This window comes from Aegilops tauschii, unplaced genomic scaffold, assembly GCF_002575655.3.
Source record: "Aegilops tauschii subsp. strangulata cultivar AL8/78 unplaced genomic scaffold, Aet v6.0 Super-Scaffold_244, whole genome shotgun sequence".
In the NCBI taxonomy this organism is placed as follows: domain Eukaryota; kingdom Viridiplantae; phylum Streptophyta; class Magnoliopsida; order Poales; family Poaceae; genus Aegilops; species Aegilops tauschii.
The window spans coordinates 903591-923255 of NW_027332463.1; the positions used below are offsets into that span (position 1 = coordinate 903591).

Here is a 19665-nt window from a genome sequence, read left to right on the forward strand (position 1 = left end):
TTTCCGGTAGACCCTGAGACCGCTGCCGGTACCCCTGTGATCGACTACATCAACGACGAACCCTTCTTGCCAGAGCAACCAGGCAAGCCCCCCCCCCCCCTTGATCACCAGATATCGCCTATTCTTCTCTATACTGCTTGCATTAGAGTAGTGTAGCATGTTACTGCTTTCCGTTAATCCTATACTGATGCATAGCCTGCCCTTGCTACTACTGTTGCTACCTTTACCTGCAATCCTACATGCTTAGTATAGGATGCTAGTTTTCCATCAGTGGCCCTACATTCTTGTCCGTCTGCTGTGCTATACTATCGGGCCGTGATCACCTGGGCGGTGATCACGGGTATATGCTTATATACTCTATACATGACACATGTGGTAAATAAAGTCGGGTCGGCTCGTAGGAGTACCCGCAAGTGGATCTTTGTGGCGGAGCGACAGGGCAGGTTGAGACCGCCTAGGTGAGAGGTGGGCCTGGTCCTGGACGGCGTCCGTGGTTACTTCGACATAACACGCTTAACAAGTTCTTGGTATTTGATCTGAGTCTGGCCATTTGGTCTATACGCACTAACCATCTACGCGGGAGTAGTTATGGGTATCCCGGCGTCGTGGTATCAGCCGAAGCCTTCGTGACGTCAGCGACTGAGTGGCGCGCGCCGGATTGGACTGGAACGCCACTAGGCTAGGTCTGCTTCCGGCCGCGTACGCAACGTGCAGGTGTGCATAGGGCGATGGGCCCAGACCCCTGCGCGCATAGGGTTAGACCGGCGTGCTGACCTCTCTGTTGTGCTTAGGTGGGGCTGCGACGTGTTGATCTTACGAGGCCGGGCATGACCCAGGAAAGTGTGTCCGGCCAAATGGGATCGAGCGTGTTGGGTTATGTGGTGCACCCCTGCAGGGAAGTTTATCTATTCGAATAGCCGTGTCCCTCGGTAAAAGGACGACCCGGAGTTGTACCTTGACCTTATGACAACTAGAACTGGATACTTAATAAAACACACCCTTCCAAGTGCCAGATATAACCCGGTGATCGCTCTCTAACAGGGCGACGAGGAGGGGATCGCCGGGTAGGTTTATGTTATACGATGCTACTTGGAGGACTTCAACCTACTCTCTTCTACAAGCTGCAAGATGGAGATGGCCAGAAGCGTAGTCTTCGACAGGATTAGCTATCCCCCTCTTATTCTGGCATTCTGCAGTTCAGCCCACTGATATGCCCCTTTACACATATACCCATGCATATGTAGTGTAGCTCCTTGCTTGCGAGTACTTTGGATGAGTACTCACGGTTGCTTCTCTCCCTCTTTTCCCCCTTTCCTTTCTATCTGGTTGTCGCAACCAGATGCTGGAGTCCAGGAGCCAGACGCCACCGTCGACGACGACTCCTACGACACTGGAGGTGCCTATTACTACGTGCAGTCCGCTGACGACGACCAGGAGTAGTTAGGAGGATCCCAGGCAGGAGGCCTGCGCCTCGTTCGATCTCTATCCCAATTTGTGCTAGCCTTCTTAACGCAGACTTGTTTAACTTATGTCTGTACTCAGATATTGTTGCTTCCGCTGACTCGTCTGTGATCGAGCACTTGTATTCGAGCCCTCGAGGCCCCTGGCTTGTATTATGATGCTTGTATGACTTATTTATGTTTTAGAGTTGTGTTGTGATATCTTCCCGTGAGTCCCTGATCTTGATCGTACACATTTGCGTGCATGATTAGTGTACGGTCAAATCGGGGGCGTCACAGATTAGATGTCCGTGTGCAAGATGCAAGGAAGGAGTCCTTTTGGACCCTTTTGATCGTGGCACTTTGAAGGCGCACCTACTGATGAATGGTTTCATGGATGGATATATGATACGTCTCCGTCGTATCTACTTTTCCAAACACTTTTGCCCTTGTTTTGGACTCTAACTTGCATGATTTGAATGGAACTAACCCAGACTGACGCTGTTTTCAGCAGAATTTCCATGGTGTTATTTATGTGCAGAAACAAAAGTTCTCGGAATGACCTAAAACTCCACGGAACTTATTTTTTGAAAATATTAAAAATACTAGAAGAAGAATCCACGTCAGGGGGGCCTCCACCTGTCCACGAGGGTGGGGGCGCGCCTGCCCCCCCTGGGAGCGGCCCCCTGCCTCGTGGGCCCCCTGTTGCTCCACCGACCTCAACTCCAACTCCATATATTCGTGTTCGAGGAAAAAAATCGGAGAGAAGGATTCATCGCGTTTTACGATACGGAGCCGCCACCAAGCCTTAAAACCTCTCGGGAGGGCTGATCTGGAGTCCGTTCGGGGCTCCGGAGAGGGGAGTCCGTCGCCATCGTCATCATCAACCATCCTCCATCACCAATTTCATGATGCTCACCGCCGTGCGTGAGTAATTCCATCGTAGGCTTGCTGGACGGTGATGGGTTGGATGAGATTTATCATGTAATCGAGTTAGTTTTGTTAGGGTTTGATCCCTAGTATCCACTATGTTCTGAGATTGATGTTGCTCTGACTTTGCTATGCTTACTGCTTGTCACTAGGGACCGAGTGCCATGATTTCAGATCTGAACCTATTATGTTTTCATGAATATATGTGAGTTCTTGATCCTATCTTGCAAGTCTATAGTCACCTACTATGTGTTATGATCCGGCAACCCCGAAGTGACAATAATCGGGACCACTCCCGGTGATGACCGTAGTTTGAGGAGTTCATGTATTCACTATGTGTTAATGCTTTGGTCTGGTACTCTATTAAAAGGAGGCCGTAATATCCCTTAGTTTCCATTAGGACCCTGCTGCCACGGGAGGGTAGGACAAAAGATTTCATGCAAGTTCTTTTCCATAAGCACGCATGACTATATTCGGAATACATGCCTGCATTACATTGATGAATTGGAGCTAGTTCTGTGTCACCCTATGTTATGACTGTTACATGATGAACCGCATCCGGCATAATTATCCATCACCGATCCAATGCCTACGAGCTTTTCACATATTGTTCTTCGCTTATTTACTTTTCCGTTGCTACTGTTACAATCACTACAAAACCCAAAAATATTACTTTTGCTACCGTTACCGTTACTTCCATACTACTTTGCTACTAAATACTTTGCTGCAGATACTAAGTTATCCAGGTGTGGTTGAATTGACAACTCAACTGCTAATACTTGAGAATATTCTTTGGCTCCCCTTGTGTCGAATCAATAAATTTGGGTTGAATACTCTACCCTCGAAAACTGTTGCGATCCCCTATACTTGTGGGTTATCAAGACCATTTTCTGGCGCCGTTACCGGGGAGCATAGCTCTATTCTTTGAGTCACTTGGGATTTATATCTGCTGGTCATTATGAGGAACTTGAAAGACGAGAAAACAAAAATTTATCCCTCAACTACGAGGGGAGGTAAGGAACTGCCATCTAGCTCCGCACTTGATTCACCTTCTGTTTTGAGTAAGCTTGCGACACCTAAACCTGCTTCTGCTATTAATTCTAATATGTCGCATGTTATTGATGATGCCACTTCTGCTATGCATGTACTTATGATGAAACTACTTCTATGCTTGATACTACTGTGCCACTTGGTGAATTTCTTGATGAACAACTTGCTAGGGCTAGAGAGAATGAAAGTATTGAAACTGATAATATTGATGATAGTGATGATGAAGACTCTCCCCCTAATAAATATGAATTACCTGTTGTTCCTGAGGGTTATGTTATGGATGAAGAAGCTGCTAGAGCTATTTTAGCTTGCAATGATAGATATGATCTTAAGAAGTTATTAGCTAAATGGAAGCAGCAATCTCTTAATGCTAGAATGAAACCTGACCCTGCTTTTGCTACTTCACCTATCTGTGTTACTGATAAGGATTGTGAATTCTCTGTTGATCCTGATATAATTACTTTGGTTGAGTCTGATCCTTTCTATGGCTATGAATCTGAAACTGTCATGGCACATCTTACTAAATTAAATGATATAGCCACCCTGTTCACTAATGATGAGAGAACTCGCTACTTTTATATCCTTAAAATATTTCCGTTCTCATTAAAGGGTGATGCTAAGATATGGTTTAATTCTCTTGATCCTGGTTGTGTGCGTAGTCCCCAGGATATGATTTATTACTTCTCTGCTAAATATTTCCCTGCTCATAAGAAACAAGCTGCTTTAAGGGATATATATAATTTTGTGCAAATTGAAGAAGAGAGTCTCCCACAAGCTTGGGGGAGGCTTCTCCAATTACTTAATGCTTTGCCTGATCATCCTCTTAAGAAAAATGAAATACTTGATATCTTTTATAATGGACTAACCGATGCTTCCAGAGATTACCTGGATAGTTGTGCTGGTTCTGTTTTCAGGGAAAGAACACCGGATGAAGCTGAGATTCTATTGAATCATATGTTGACAAATGAAAATAATTGGACACTTCCTGAGCCTATTCCTAAACCAACTCCGAAGAAGAGGGGTGTTCTATTTCTCAGTCCTGAAGATTTGCAAGAGGCAAAGAAATCTATGAAAGAAAAAGGTATTAAAGTTGAAGATGTTAAGAATTTACCTCCTATTGAAGAAATACATGGTCTAAATTTACCACCTGCTGAAGAAACATATGATCTTAATCCTTCACCTATTGAAGAAACTCATGGTCTTAATAACCCGACACAGGTAGTAAAGGTAAATTCTCTCTATAGATTTGATGAAGGTGATATTCCTCGTTATAAGTCTGCTAGACAATGCTTAGATGAGTTTGACAATTTTATTGTTAAACAAGAAAACTTCAATGCTTATATTGGTAGAAAATTTAAATATAATTCCGATACGCTTGAATACTTGGGTGATTATATGTCCAGAGTTAAAGGTGAACTTAAACTCATTAGTAAACATGCTTCTATGGTTACCACTCAAGTAGAACAAGTACTTAAAGCTCAGAATGATTTGCTCAATGAATTGAATAGTAAGAATAATGACTATGTTGTTAGAGTGGCTACTAGAACTGGTAAAATGACTCAGGAACCTTTGTATCCTAAAGGCCATCCTAAGAGAATTGAGCAAGATTCTCAAAGAAGTAATTTAGATGCACCTAGACCTTCTAAAAAGAAGAAAAAGAAAAATGATAGGACTTTGCATGCTTCTAGTGAACCTATTGCTGAACCACCTGAGAATCCAAATGATATTTTTATTTCTGATGCTGAAACACAATCTGGTAATGAACATGAACCTAATGAAAATGTTCATGATGATGCTCAACCTAGTAATGAGGATGATGTAGAAATTGAACCTGCTGTTGATCTTGATAACCCACAATCAAAGACTCAACGTTATGATAAGAGAGACTTTGTTGCTAAGAAGCACGGTAAGGAAAGAGAACCTTGGGTTCAGAAACCCATGCCTTTTCCTCCCAAACCATCCAAGAAAAATGATGATGAGGATTTTGAGCGCTTTGCTGAAATGATTAGGCCTATCTTTTTGCGTATGCGATTAACTGATATGCTCAAAATGAATCCTTATGCTAAGTATGTGAAAGAAATTGTCACTAATAAAAAAAAGATACCGGAAGCTGAAATTTCCACCATGCTTGCTAATTACACTTTCAAGGGTGGAATATCTAAGAAACTAGGAGATCCAGGAGTACCAACTATACCATGCTCCATTAAAAGAAACTATGTTAGAACTGCTTTATGTGACCTTGAAGCCGGTGTTAGTGTTATGCCTCTCTCTTTATATCGTAGACTTGACTTGAATAAGTTGACACCTACTGAAATATCTTTGCAAATGGCTGATAAATCAACTGCTATACCTGTCGGTATTTGTGAGGATGTGCCTGTTGTAGTTGCAAATGTTACTATTTTAACGGACTTTGTTATTCTTGATATTCCCGAGGACGATAGTATGTCTATTATTCTTGGAAGACCCTTTTTGAATACTGCAGGGGCTGTTATTGATTGCAACAAAGGCAATGTCACTTTTCATGTTAATGGTAATGAGCATACGGTACACTTTCCGAGGAAACAACCTCAAGTCTGCAGTATCAATTCTATTGGAAAAATTTCATCGATTATTTTTGGAGGTTTTGAATTTCCTCTTCCTGCTGTCAAGAAGAAATATGATATTCTTATTATTGGGGATGTGCGTATCCCCGTTGAGGTAACATAGTGTTATTCGAAATTTCTCCGGTTCCATATTATTCGGAATGAGTTTGTTAACAAGACTTGATCAACCTTGTTAGTGGATTCCTTTTGATGAGCATGAGATGGATGAAACTAGAAGGCACAACCTTCTGTACCCTCCTTTTACCTTCTGTTATTTAGTTGAAATAAAGCAAAAATAGTATTTTTCTGTCTGTTTTCTGAATTATCCGTGCAATATAAAAATACCCCAAAAATAAAAGTTCTCCAAATGCCCTGCCAATTTAATATGATTTTTTCTGAAATATTTGAGAATATCTGGCACTGAGAACACAGCAGGGGGAGCAAGTACCTGGCCACGAGGGTCCAGGGCGCGCCCCCCTGCCTCGTGGGCCCATGGTGGCTCTCCTCCACTTATTCCTGCACCCACACACTTCTTCTTCCTCCTAAAAAAATCACCATCCAGCTCAAGCACGAGTTCTAGCTCATTTTGCTGCGATTTTCGATCTCCTTGTTCAAAGCACCTCTCACAAAACTGCTTTGGGAGATTGTTCCTTGATATGTGACTCCTCCATTGGTCCAATTAGTTTTTGTTCTAGTGCTTTATTCATTGCAAATTTGTGCTGCCTAGGTGACCATGTTCTTGAGCTTGCATGTCAAATTTATATGGTTCCAAGTAGTTCTAATGCATGATATAGTCTCTAGGCACTTGTGGGAGTAGTTTCTACCAATTTTGTTGAGTTTGGTTCACTTTTATTTGAAGTTACTAAAAAAATTCAGAAATTTTTCAGAGGAAGAAATATGCTTAGGAAAATGTATCAAGGTGGTTCTTCAAGGAAGCAAGGACCCAGGCTTGCAATGCGTGATGCTGACGATGAGCCACCAAGAAACGCTCCAGTGCGGCCTTGTGAATGGCCTTCAGAGGACTTTATGGATCGAGCGGGAATCAAGGAAGAATTTAACGCATATTTGCATAACGCTGATCTTGTGAGCTTCGAGGAAAAGTGCCGCCAGTACCACTATCTCACTAGTTCCTGTGTGAGGAGGTTTGAATTTTCATCTTCACGCAATTCTCAAACTGTCCTGTTTGATTTTTATGAAAAATCTTATACGATGGACTTAGAGGATTTTACCACTGCTTGCAAACTTACACAATGGGGTAGTGCTAGTGAACCTCGCAAATCTGAATTTAGAGATTTTCTTGCTAGTATAACTGTGGGGGAATCTAGAGATATAGCACAAGCTACCATAAGGAGCATTCATTTTCTTGCTATACATGCTCTCTTTATAGGTAGGTGCATAAATGATAAAGATGAAGCATGTCATATGTGTGTCCCTGACCTCAGTATTTTTAGGAGTGCTGTGTTAGAAGACAAATATTATAATTTGGGAGCATCCAAGACAGTGCAAGCACAGAAGCATCGACCGACGCAGCATCCAAGATTCGGCCATGCCAAACAGAATACCCGAAGCAGATTATGGACTTGTTCTATATGCGGATTTCTGTATGTACACACAGACAGAATTTATGCAGGCGGTCTACAACAGCAAACCAGTCATACATGGCATATCTGGTCGCAAACCTCTAGCCCTAACCCGTCATAGCGTTTCAAAATGACCTAGCCCAGATTTACCTGCTATAGATCAGGTTTTAAAATGAAAATGCCCGCTCACGTATACAATACATAAATCTATAGAAAGCAGACTAAAGCAATGCCAGGCAACATCTGTCCAGCTGACAGCCTTGTTCAAATATGGTCCATGTAACTCCGTCCTGCACGGTTCCGCAACGCCGAGGGCCTGAGGCAGCCATCTGTTCAGCAGCCAGACAAAATCAAGAGCCCATAGCCCATGTCCCAATACGACAGCAACCGATTAGTAGCAACAGGCAACATCCTGCTTCATCATCCTTCTTCCATGCTGCACCACTCCACGCAAAAAGCTGCAGACACCAATTTGTTCTCCTTAGGCTTGTCTCCTCAGATCATTGGACGGATTCGGCCCCCTGATCCTCCCAAACTGCAAATTATCTCTAGACCTATCACCAGGATGCCCCACATCATTGGACAAATTCCGGTAACTACCATTTCTCGCAACAGAGTTGGGATGGCCATCCTCATCGGCCGTCATACCCATCCTGGGTGCCGGAAGCATGTCGAAATGCCTTGGTCTCGGTCCACTAGTCCTCATGTACCTTGTGCTGCTTGAAGAATTCAGGCCCCGGGCGTTTGAAAATTTGTTCATAGCTAGGAAGTCACTCGGGATGCTACTCAAGTCCATGAAACATTTCCTCGCCTTTGCATCTGCTACCAGTGCCGCCCAATCCTCTGACTGCATGAGGGCATTGGCATTACCAATAACCTAGAAAACAACAAAGATATATTAGTACAATGGCACAAAACTAGCAGCAAAACAACACTAGTACATTGCTCTTGATGCATATTTTTGAAGGAGGATGGAGGGGGTACCCATAGAGCTCTCCTAGCTCGAGTAAGAGCGACATTCATACGGCGTATATCTGCAACAAAACCGACACCGTGGTTTGAGGCACGGACACATGACATAATAATCACATCACGCTCCTGGCCTTGAAAAGCATCAACTGTGTTTATGTAGATATCTTTCCCTTCCTCGGTATTCATAACCTCCGCAAATTCCCGCTGAAGACACTTCAACTGCAACTTATAAGGAGTGATTATACCAACAGATGCTTTCTTGCCACCATTAGCTCTCAGGAACTTCTGAAGATGCTCATACAAACACAATGCAAACTGTGCTTCATGGACATTCTGGTATGAAGATGACCCACCTCTATGGGACTCACGCCCATGCGAGATGTCATAGAAAATGTAAGGTGCCATTAATGCATCTCTATAGAATGCCTCATCGGGCAAGTTGGCGACACTTTCACTATCTGTAAGGAGGCCTTGGTAGAAGTATCTTGATGGAAATTCACGGATCTGGGGATGCATCCGATATTGCACTGACAGCAAAATGGTAGGGCAACCAGCTTGCTGAAACCTCTCAAAAAGACTCCTGCTGTAGAGTAAAGTTCCAGCTGCTTTGCTAATAACAGTGGCAGGGAGCTGCTGTGGATCACCAACCAAGACACATCTAGCTGCACCAAGTGAAAGTGGAGGGAGGACTCCTACTTCACTGGCCTGAGCAGCCTCATCAATAACAACCATATCAAAGCCATGATTAAGGGCAGAAAATAACTTGCGACCACTGCTTGATACTGTAGTAAAAACAATTTCCGCTTCACTGGCAAAACTAGCTTCCAAACTAGCCCTAGCATCTTCCAGATTGAAGTTTCTGCCAACACGGAACCTGCATTCTAATATCAACAGGCGTGACATCTCAACCAGTACTTTATCCCTGCTTTCCACAGAAGCAGCAAGTTTCTGAAGCAGTATATCACGGTTACGATCCCTTTGAGCAAGCATGTCAGGATCTACTCCAAACGAACCCTGAGATCTACCAGCCTCTGCAACCATATTAAGTTCCCTCTGCAGAAGTGCTATCTCTTGTGATAATTGTTGTTCACGAACTTTTAGTTGATGCAGCCACCCAATTACTTCCTCGCGTCCCTTCATTAAAAGCTGTTCCGTCCGTCGCTCAACTGAAACAGCTTGTGCAGCACGGGACTGTGAATCAACTCCAACACGGGCAACATCAGGGCGATAGACCCTCATCTCACCATCTATGAAACCACGATCTAGAACACGAGCAAGCAACTCATCTGTTGCAGCATTTGATGGGGCACAAACAAGCATCCGCGGTTTGGGGCAAAGCTTGGGAAGAGTGCGAAACAGGTTCTGATTCATGCTCTGCAAAACTTCATCCATTGAGCCTGCAGCAACAGCTTCTGAGGTGCTGCTAGCACTACCACCAAGTTGCTCATAACTTTCAGGAGCAAGTTTTTTTAGCAGAGCAGCATAGTAATGTTGATACTGAACAAGATGAATAACATTTAGTATTCCCCAAACAGTATGAGTTTTCCCTGTTCCTGGAGGACCTTGTACCAATGTGAAAGGCCATGGTTCTTGTTTCTTCACTACTCCATTGCCTGTGCCAGCAGCTGTATGCATTGCAGCCCAATGGATTGCTGATAGCTGAGGCCCATTGAATGTATGATGGAGATGACAAGAAAAATTTGGAGTGAAGCAGTCAGGCATAGCAGGTGGCTGCTCTTGGTACTTGGGGAAGTGCTCTGGACTCGGCTGAAGAATTGCATTTTGCATCTAATGGAAAGATTTCGATCAAAACCAACTGAAAAAATATTAACCAAGAAATCCAGATAGCATTTAACTAAGTATAACTGTATATCACCTGCACATTAAGACGACGGAATGCGTGCAACGCAATATACTCCCTTTGTGTTGTTGCGAGAGAACCGAGACCAGTTAGATACCAGGTGCTTTGAGGTTGGAGTTTCCCCAGAACATTAATCCCACTGTCACAAATACAACACAAAAAGAATAATAAGACGACTGAACATACAGGATTCAGTTAACAAATGTATAAACAACAGATAAACAGTCAAGTTATAGAGTTCCTAACATCAAGCAAAATTAGCAAAGAATATGAGTTGAACCTATCAACCTAGCAGCTAAAACCCCAAAACAAATATGCCCATGAACCTTACGATAAAGCATGTTCAGATGAGTGACGTTTAGCTGCGGTGTAGCTTAAATCCATCCATAGGGCAATAGGCTGCTATGGTTGTCAGCATCAGGTATGATATATGAAGCTACAATGAGTTGCAGAGCAGATGTTGCATGCATGTCCAAGAGTTCAATTTAACAGTGAGTGAAAAATCTGCATATTTTACAACAAGTAACCCTTGATACAAAAAAAACTATGCCTAAGAATAAAACAATAAATCTATCTTACAGAAAATCTCATTTATTGTGGATACTATATGCATGTATGACGAGAGAAGAGTGAAGTCTTAATGAGCAAACAACATCGGAGATAGTATTAACTTTCAGAGTGGTCGATTGTTAAAGAATGAGCATTCACAATGATAAATCCATTTGCAAAGAACTAACAGCAAGGCTCCCACAAAACCAAGTTCAACAAACACTAGTTCAAATGCATCCAACATGTGGTAAGCCAGCTAAGAAACAAATAAACAGTGCTATCGGAAACATCAGATTACCAGCTAGAATCAGACGGGTTCCCAGCATAAAAACGGATAATTGCTCCAATGGGATCACGTGTATCATTAGGCATATGGCGCCGGACTCTACCAACAAGCCGTCCACACTCTGACTCGGCATCTTCATTTGAACCAACAGTCTTCCTATTAGAATTACTTGACTGTGCAGCTAAAAACAATGAAATGGGTAAATAAGCGGAGTTATCAAAACACTTTCTCGAGAGTAAAATATCTGCTCACTTAATAAACTACTAAAAGAGAAATACAGTGGAGCCACCTGAATCAGGCCGAGGGAATGACAAAACTGCAACTTCTCCTTCTTTAAAAGTCCATTCATATTCATGTGCTGGTAGAACAAGAACATCATACCACCCTGGACACATTAATCATGATTTGGTCAGGTGATGATTGCATCAAGAAACGAGAGTGCATACTACAGAACATGCCATGAATGAAAGAGTGGAAGATATACCTCTTTCACGCCTATCCACGGTTCTAACGCGCACCATTACATGTGCATCCCTTGAGACAGCCTCAAGAGATTCCTCATAAGAACTGTGTAGCTGAGCTCTGCATTCCTCAAAAAGCAAAGGCTCAAAAACTCTAATGTACTCCTCAGCAGATTCAAAGCTTCCGGGAACAGATTGAAGTTCCGACTCCTCTGTTCAGATAAAATGTGCTTTGTTAAATTACAGGCACACGCGCAAAAGTAGTCTTTCCATCAATGATGAAATAGTGAAGACGCAAAAGAAAAAGTGTCAGAGTATCAAACATGAGAACACACAAAAAAACGTACATTGAGCAAACTATAACAACCTTGAATACATACAGAAAGCAGTGAGCTGTATAATTGTTCAGATTAAGCAAGCACATCATACATAATTCGTTCTCATCACACATCATATAATTTCCAGATTAAGCAACTGTATTCAACTGTGTTAATTAAACTAAAGAGATCCAAAAGAAACATGGGTAATTTAGGAGAACTAACCTGGATTATGCCAGAACTTATCACTTGTCACTTCCTGTAGAAGTCGTTCAACAGATGTGTCATGATATTGTGCATTATTTGCTGAAGCTTCTTTCTTGGAAACAAGAGACCTCTTGTTGGCTCGTTTCTGATCTGCCATGTTCTGCCCTGTTACATCTGAGACTGATCGGCCCTTGAACTGCTTGGAATCCATGGTTTGCCTCAAAGTGGCCTGCCTTGGTACAGATTGTTGGTACCCATCTGAGGGGGGTATTTCAGCATTCATTTTCTTTGACCAGTTCGGAGATGCCAATTCAACATCAACACTGGAATCTGCATTTCTATCACTTGGGGTGGCAGAATTACTTCGTTCTGGACCCATCATTTCAGTTTGCCTCTGGACCCTGATGGCCAGCTGGTTCTGTGTTCCTGCAGCTACTTCACCAGCCCCACGAGATTGTCTCCTGGGTGTTGATATTGTCATTATACCAGCTTGCTTTGCATCCTCGTCATTAATTATCACAGTTTGTCTGGCTCGCTTTTTACCAAGCATTGCTACTTTGTGTTCATCCAACTTAGATCTCTTTGGAGGATTGTTCGCAAGCTTCAAAGCATAATTGGCTTCTACTCCTCTAATACCCTTTGACCTGTTTTGCAGGTCTAAAGCATCCTCAGGTTGACTTCCTTCACATTTAAAAGTTTTCAGGTTTTCTAGCTCTGTGGGGTCATGAAGCGCTGGATCTCTAGGCTCATCAGCCATTTCAGTGTCCCTAGGGTCAGCAGCAATCTTGTATTTAACCACGACACCAGATTTAACAAGAACCAGGATCACTCACTTGTGATTCTATTTCCACGTGGGTAGCTGCAGTACCAACCGACTTTGCTCTGTTGCTGGATCACTACTTCCTGCAGTGTCAGAAGCACCACATGCATCACACACTCAGACCACTCTCCCTCTGCTTTTTGAATTGCTTGTGAAACCTGATTGGATGGATCAGCCTGTTCTCAGTTAAATTCAAGTTCTGAGTTCTAACAGTCCGGGTCCTGGATTCTAAGATACACAAACACAAAGGTTGAGTAATCTTCGTATAAATCAGTATGCAGCACCTTCATGGGTCCAATCCAACCCTAAATTCTAATTACTCTGCTCACTAAACTATAGAGACACCAAAGACAAATCTTCACTAACAGTTCGCCTCTTTCCTTACCATTGCCTACATACAACAATCATAAAATAATCAAACCTGTTTTGACCATTGTCACAAAAGATCACATCACAAGATTATGTACATATAAGAAAGAACATGAACTGTTGAGTTTAGCTAGTGTATCAAAAATATCAATAACTGAGAAGCTGCGCAAATTTTCCCTTATATAGCCTACTGCAAATCTTTGCAATAGAAATATAAAATCAAAGAATTAGATAGATTGATCACCATAATTTGGTGAAAGGGCAACAGTGGTCAAAGGTATCAGCTGCTTTGATTGGAGGAAGCTGAATGTGCTCCTCAATAGCTGACTCTTGATTTCCCATGCAGATGCACAATGGATAAGGAAGATAGGTTGTGTAACAGATGGTTAAGAGAATATAGTACATAACTAAAGCCTATGATATTCTACATATTATTTATACCGCTTTCTTAATCTTTCAAGGGCAAAGAGCTGGCATGTGCTAAGGGCCTTTAAGTATCTGGAAGAGGTAGTTAGTTTACTATCTTCGTTGTAGCAAAGCTATCAGCGACAACAAGATTATTCTTTTCAAAGTATAGTTAGCTATAGTAATAATAAGAGAAAAAAAAGTAAGAAGAGAAGAGCTATTAAGCTGGTTTTCTGCTTTGATGAACAGAAATACAAAGAACAGCTAGGGACTTCAGTAAGTCTTCAAATGAATTGGGGCTCTATTTCACGACAACACTCTCTTAACGGAACCATTTTTTCTACTGAAATTTTCCAAACAACACTATATTGCACTGTTGTTACTGCTAGTTTCAGTAAACAAAGAAGACACATGCAGAACTAACACGATCTGGGACACTGAGCCGAAGCAAAACATAGAGAACAAATTATTGTTAGCGAGAAATATGAAGTCAACTAGCACGATCTATAGCATAGCATGTCACCCGCAAGAAAAACAAAACAGCATAATTAAGGATGTGTTTCCATTTCTGCAGTACCACATAGTACTATTGTTGGCACTTGGCAGGATACAGTACTGAAAGTATCGTCTGCTATCGTCGAGAAATTCGTTATCAGGCAATATTAAGAGGTAACCCCTCGGAGGAGCCGATCTGAGTTCCGAGTGGTCACAAGCAATAAGAGGGAGGAAGACGCGGGGTGCCGGAGTATGGTGAGCAAGGGACCTTGCCGTCGGCGGGGTCGATGAGCTCACTTCCGCGCCTGCAGTCCCCCTCTCCACCTCCGTTTCGCCCTCGCCGCCGTCGGCCTTCCAGCTACCATCCAAGCCCTCACCGATGCGCCGGCACGACCGCCTTGAGGATTTCGACTGGAGCTGCGTGGGTTGGGTCAATTTTCTGAATCGAACCCGTCCTTAGACCAGCCCGTTTACACCTTTTTTTTTTAGCCTAGCCTGTTTACAGTTGTGCGGGTTGAACCCACAAGTCAAACTGGGTCGAGACCGCTTCCCATCTAAGTACTTGACTTCCCCTCAAAAAATAACTGGAATAACTCCCGAACGACCTTATTTTTACATCTTGTCCCGAACGCGTTCAAAGCCACTTGATCAAAACGCACACATCTTAAAGCTAACCCCCACCACGTTATCCACACTCGAGCGTTCGAAATCAGAAGCGGTCGTCATGAACGAACCCCACTCCACACCGACAGCACGCAGCCCCACTCCCCTATCCATTTTCCCCACTCCCCTCCCCACTCCCTTCCCCACATCCCGAATCCTCCTCGCCGGCGACCTGGACACCCGAGTGAGGCGGAGGCCGACTGCGGGCAATTCGCCGCGACGCGAAGCACCACCCGGTGTGCTCCGGATCCGCGCCGCGTGGCTCGAGCTGCCGTCGTGTGCGGAGGCCGAGGACCGCGACGGCCGCTGAGCAGCCTCCATCTTCCCTTCCCACCATCGCCGAGCTGGCCGTCCTCGCTGCCATCCGAGGCCACCGTCGCCGAGCTGACCATCCCCGCCGCCATCAGAGGCCGCCGCCCCGGGCTGCTCGATCCTCTCAATGCGGCTGGCATTGCGAGAAGAGCCCCTTTCGCCGTGCGAGAGGAGTCTCCTCGTCTCCGGTGGCGATCCAATAAGCGACAGCCATGGCGAGGTTGCAGTTGCGCGCGGCGCTGCTCGCGACGGCCGGCGACATCGCGACTTCGTCCTAGTGCTCCATCTCCGCCGTTTTGTTGTACACAAACGTGGCGTGGTGGTTCTAGCGTGGCTTCCTGCATCAACAGCTGACGGCTGTCCATGAGCCAGTGCTCGCCGCCGAAGGAGCTGCTGGTGCTCGCGTAGGTGGCGTGCTAGAGGAGGAGCTACTGCTCGGACATGATCTTGGGAGGTCGGCGGTTTCCTCTCCCATTTCCCCCAGGGTCAAGCGAGCAGGGCTGTTGCTGCTCCTGTGGTATGCATACTATCTCCTTTTTTGTGATTGTTTTTGTTCTCCCTTTAGATCATATGTACTGTTTTTTTTTGCTTTGGTGATTGGATTAAGTTGCTACGAGTACTGAGTGCACACTTTGTCATGGCAATTTTTAGAAATCTTTGTAATAGTTCACACATCATCATGGCAAATTTTAGAAATCTTTGTAATAGTCAAACGGCAAATTTTAGTTTAAATTGCCATGTCAATTTTTAGTTTAAGTTGCCATGGCAAATTTATTGTAAAGAGCATGGCATTTTTTTTAAATATGATGGCAAATTTACATTTCCAGAACATGGCAAATTTAACTAAGTAGCATGGTAAATATACTTGTATATCCATGGCATTTTTAAATCTATTTCCATTGCAAAAGTACTCCATTTTTGCCATTTCAATTCTTGCCGTGGCAATTTTCACTCCATTTTGCCATGGCAAATTTAACTCCATTTTTTGCCATGACAAAAATACATTTATTTTTCACATTGCAAATTTTAGGTTAAGCTGCCATGGCAATTTTTAGTTTAAGTCGCCATGGCAAATTTATTGTAAAGAACACGGCAATTTTAATTCAAATATTATGGCAGATTTAAATTTATAGAACATGGCAAAGTTTACTATGTAACATCTTAAATATACTTGTGTAGCCATGGCATTTTTTATTTATTTCCATGGAAAAAGTACTACTTTTTTGCCATGGCAAAAATTAAACCATTTTTTCATGGCAAATTTTACTCCATTTTTGCCATGGCAATTTTAACTCCATTATGTGCCATTGAAAACTTCTTTAATTAACATGCTCAAAAACATGTAAACTTGCCGTGGCAAACTTATAGTTGTTCAAAAACATGGCAAATTTTGCCATGGCAACTTACGATGTTCAAAAACATGCTTACCTTTTGCAGATGTTCGAAAATATGACTAATTTCCCATGGCATTTTAAAATGTTCAGAAACATGGCAAACTTGCCAAGGCAAACTTTAATATGTGCAAAAACTTGGTAACTTCTTTTAATTAAGTTTGTTCAAAAACATGACAAACTTCTTTTAATTAACATGTTCACAAACATGCAAACTTGCCATGGCAACTAAAGATGTTCAAAAACGTGGCAATGTTTGTAGATGTTTAAAAACATGGCAAATTTGCCATGCAACTAAAATCAGTATTGTTTATAGATGTGTTTTTACTTGTCGTAACTTAATATGGGCTTTATTTTTCATTTTCCTTTTCACAGTAAAAAGGCCTGTAGGGCCCGGTGGGTGGGGCATTTGCGCTGGGGCGTTCTCTTCCCGGACAAGTTGTTGCCGAACGAGTTGTTCGATCGATAACCCTCCCATCCCGAACGAAACGTTCGATCTGGGCTGCTCCCAGACCGAACAGTCGCGCGTTATCGGGCTCCAAAAATAAATAATATAAGTACTTGACTTGAATCACCTAAAAAAAGAAAAAAATCTACTTGACTTGCATCTTAAAAAACAAGACCAAGAAAGACTAGCCTTTGGTGGAGGAAGACTCGTACCTTATCGGGCTAGCTGCGCACTCGCAGTCGTAGCCAACGGAGTAACGCTCTGTTTTCGACTTACTGCATCTTCATTGATTGACTTACTGCATTTACCTTTGATGTATGAAATGTTCGGTTCAACTCCGTTAACGTAAAGGGAAACACTTCCTAGCAGACGTCTGATAACAAACGTTCATTAGGCTGCTCGCGCCTTGTCGATGGTTCTTTCATTTCACGGCCAAGATTGCCTTCGAAATCCTTTAATTTGTTTCCAAAACAACTTGATTATCTAGCCACATATTGACCCATAATCACTCCAGCATTAACTTCACCTTCCCAAACCCACCAGTCCCCATCCCCATCGCCTGCTCCTGAGCTCACCTATCTCATCCCCGCCCTTCTCTCCACCATGAACCAACCTCCCCTGTTTCCGTGAGATTCACCATGCAGGTGTGCCATCCCAAAGTTGTGCCTAGCATTAGCCACGCCTCGTATGACCAGCAAGCTCGCAATCCATCGTCGTCCTGGTCATCTACACTTGCTTCGGGTCCCACCACGTCCAATCAACTGTGGCGAAGCATTGTCTCGGTTGTCGAACGAATCCATCACGCAAGGAAATTGCTGGAGTCGCCCCCACCTCCTCCGCAGGTACCATCCTCATCTGACATAGGTAATCCCAGAAAAATCTTGATATAGCCCTCTCTAATTTCTAACATATATGAATGTTCTGAGTGTTGTTTGATGAATTTTGTCCTCCTGCATTGCGTATTTGTATGGTTGATGTATTTGTCCACTCCATTGTGCATTGTATGACTGGGTCATGTTTCTCCACTATATTGTGTATTGTATGACTGAATCAGGGTAATATCTCTAAATTTGGTACATACATGATGTACATGTGCTTCCCAATTTTGGCTACATTGTAAGTCGGAGGATTTATGTCGCGGTTTTCACCTCTTCGTTGTCTATGTTCGAAGTTGAAGGGAGCACACGTTGTTGGTCGCACGAATCGGCCTCAATACCATCCTCATCCAATTTCGGACCTCACTATCGTCATTATAAGTATGTTGAGATTGCATCGGTACCATGATTTATACATACATATAGTACTACATCATTGTTGCTTACACTTTGCTTCATATTTACCATGACAATGCTTTTACACTAAGTCCACTTTGCCTCGTACATATCAAACTTGTGCTTCTGATGCTTCAACACTGAGTCCAGTTTGCTTCGCACATATCAAACTTGTACTCATACATTGTGGTTAGTTTTTCTTCGTGTCAATCCTCATACGTGCTTGCAGGCGTCATGTTTTTACCTAGTCAATAGCTAAATCATGCTTCCTAAGTTTCTCACATATTACGGATAAGATGCATGTCACACCTTCGTTGTCTTAATTTGAATGACTATGCAAAGGTCTTTAGTATCCCCATAGTTCAAAAAAATGTGCTTCCACTATGTAGAAATTACGCTGAGATTGCATGAATATGATGCATCCAGTTTCCATGATTCATTTGTATCATAGTTGTGATTCTTCACGATGCACAGTTTGCTTCATATGCATCATGGTTATGCTTCTTCATTGTGTACGGTTTGCTTCACCTACTTCTCAATTGTGCTTCTACACTTTTGTTCAGTTTGATTCATTTCCATGCTTCGTGTTATTTTGTTGGTGTCATGTTTGTATGAAAATCAAACTACTCATGCTTCCTAAATTCCTACAGGACTAGCTTGAGTGAAAGATCATGCTTTACCGACTGTGAGCATGTCACGGTCATCGATGGTGCGCATGGGGTGCGACGTGAGATCAAGCATTTCAATGCCCATTATTTTGTCATTGTGTTGCAAGCAAACAAGAAAGAGACACACTCGGCTGTCGAAGGTCAAGGGCGTCGTCCCCTTGATGGCACCGGTCTTGCCGCTCCTCACCAGACTCTTTTGTCCTGGGATGTCGACATCCACAGAATTGTGGGACAAAAGGAGGTCATCAAGGCTCGATCAGACATGGTGGATGGAGTAGAGCAAGGAGGGCTTGGACGGGACCATAGCGACAGTGCAACATAGTAGGCAGGAATTCTACATGCTATGTACAAAGCAATTAAAAGTCTAGTAAACCAAAAAAGTTGCAATATTAACACAAGGAATCATACCTGGAAAATAAAGGAAATAATCCACATGACACTACTTTGAGAGAAAAAAATGACCGTGGATTATGAAGCATGGTTTGTAGTGTTGGGAGAATGATTCTTAGATGATGAAAGCAAAGCACATTCATATTTCTTGGAATCACACCCCTAATATGCTTGAAGCATGTGTTATGTGTGATGCCCT

At 43.1% G+C, this 19665-nt stretch overlaps 1 protein-coding gene across 3 annotated transcripts; it reads right to left on the minus strand.

Annotated features, from left to right (window-relative positions):
• Positions 1 to 7560: 7560 nt before the first annotated feature.
• LOC109771156 (uncharacterized) lies at positions 7561 to 14802 on the minus strand. Of its 3 annotated transcripts, none has more exons than XM_020329857.4 (8): positions 14592 to 14802; positions 12253 to 13445; positions 11734 to 11922; positions 11539 to 11634; positions 11262 to 11430; positions 10430 to 10553; positions 8566 to 10341; positions 7561 to 8458 (listed from the first exon to the last, which is right to left on the minus strand). In XM_020329857.4, the coding sequence occupies exons 2-8, from the start codon at positions 12989 to 12991 to the stop codon at positions 8063 to 8065; spliced, it is 3489 nt and encodes a 1162-aa protein (XP_020185446.1). In that variant the 5' UTR covers positions 12992 to 13445; positions 14592 to 14802; the 3' UTR covers positions 7561 to 8062. The 3 variants fall into 3 exon arrangements, with proteins under 3 accessions (XP_020185446.1, XP_020185448.1, XP_073362165.1); XM_020329859.4 differs by having other exon boundaries at positions 12253 to 13282; positions 14592 to 14782; XM_073506064.1 differs by having other exon boundaries at positions 12253 to 13282; positions 14585 to 14781.
• Between the last annotated feature and the right edge of the window lie 4863 nt (positions 14803 to 19665).

Excerpts from the sequence above, each read along its gene's own strand:
- LOC109771156 (XM_020329857.4), bottom strand. The coding sequence starts at position 12,991 with ATGGCTGATGAGCCTAGAGATCCAGCGCTTCATGACCCCACAGAGCTA. Across the intron at positions 11,923-12,252 it reads TAAGTTCTGGCATAATCCAG|AGGAGTCGGAACTTCAATCT; the intron begins GTTAGTTCTCCT and ends TTATCTGAACAG. Across the intron at positions 11,431-11,538 it reads ATTCCCTCGGCCTGATTCAG|CTGCACAGTCAAGTAATTCT; the intron begins GTGGCTCCACTG and ends CATTGTTTTTAG.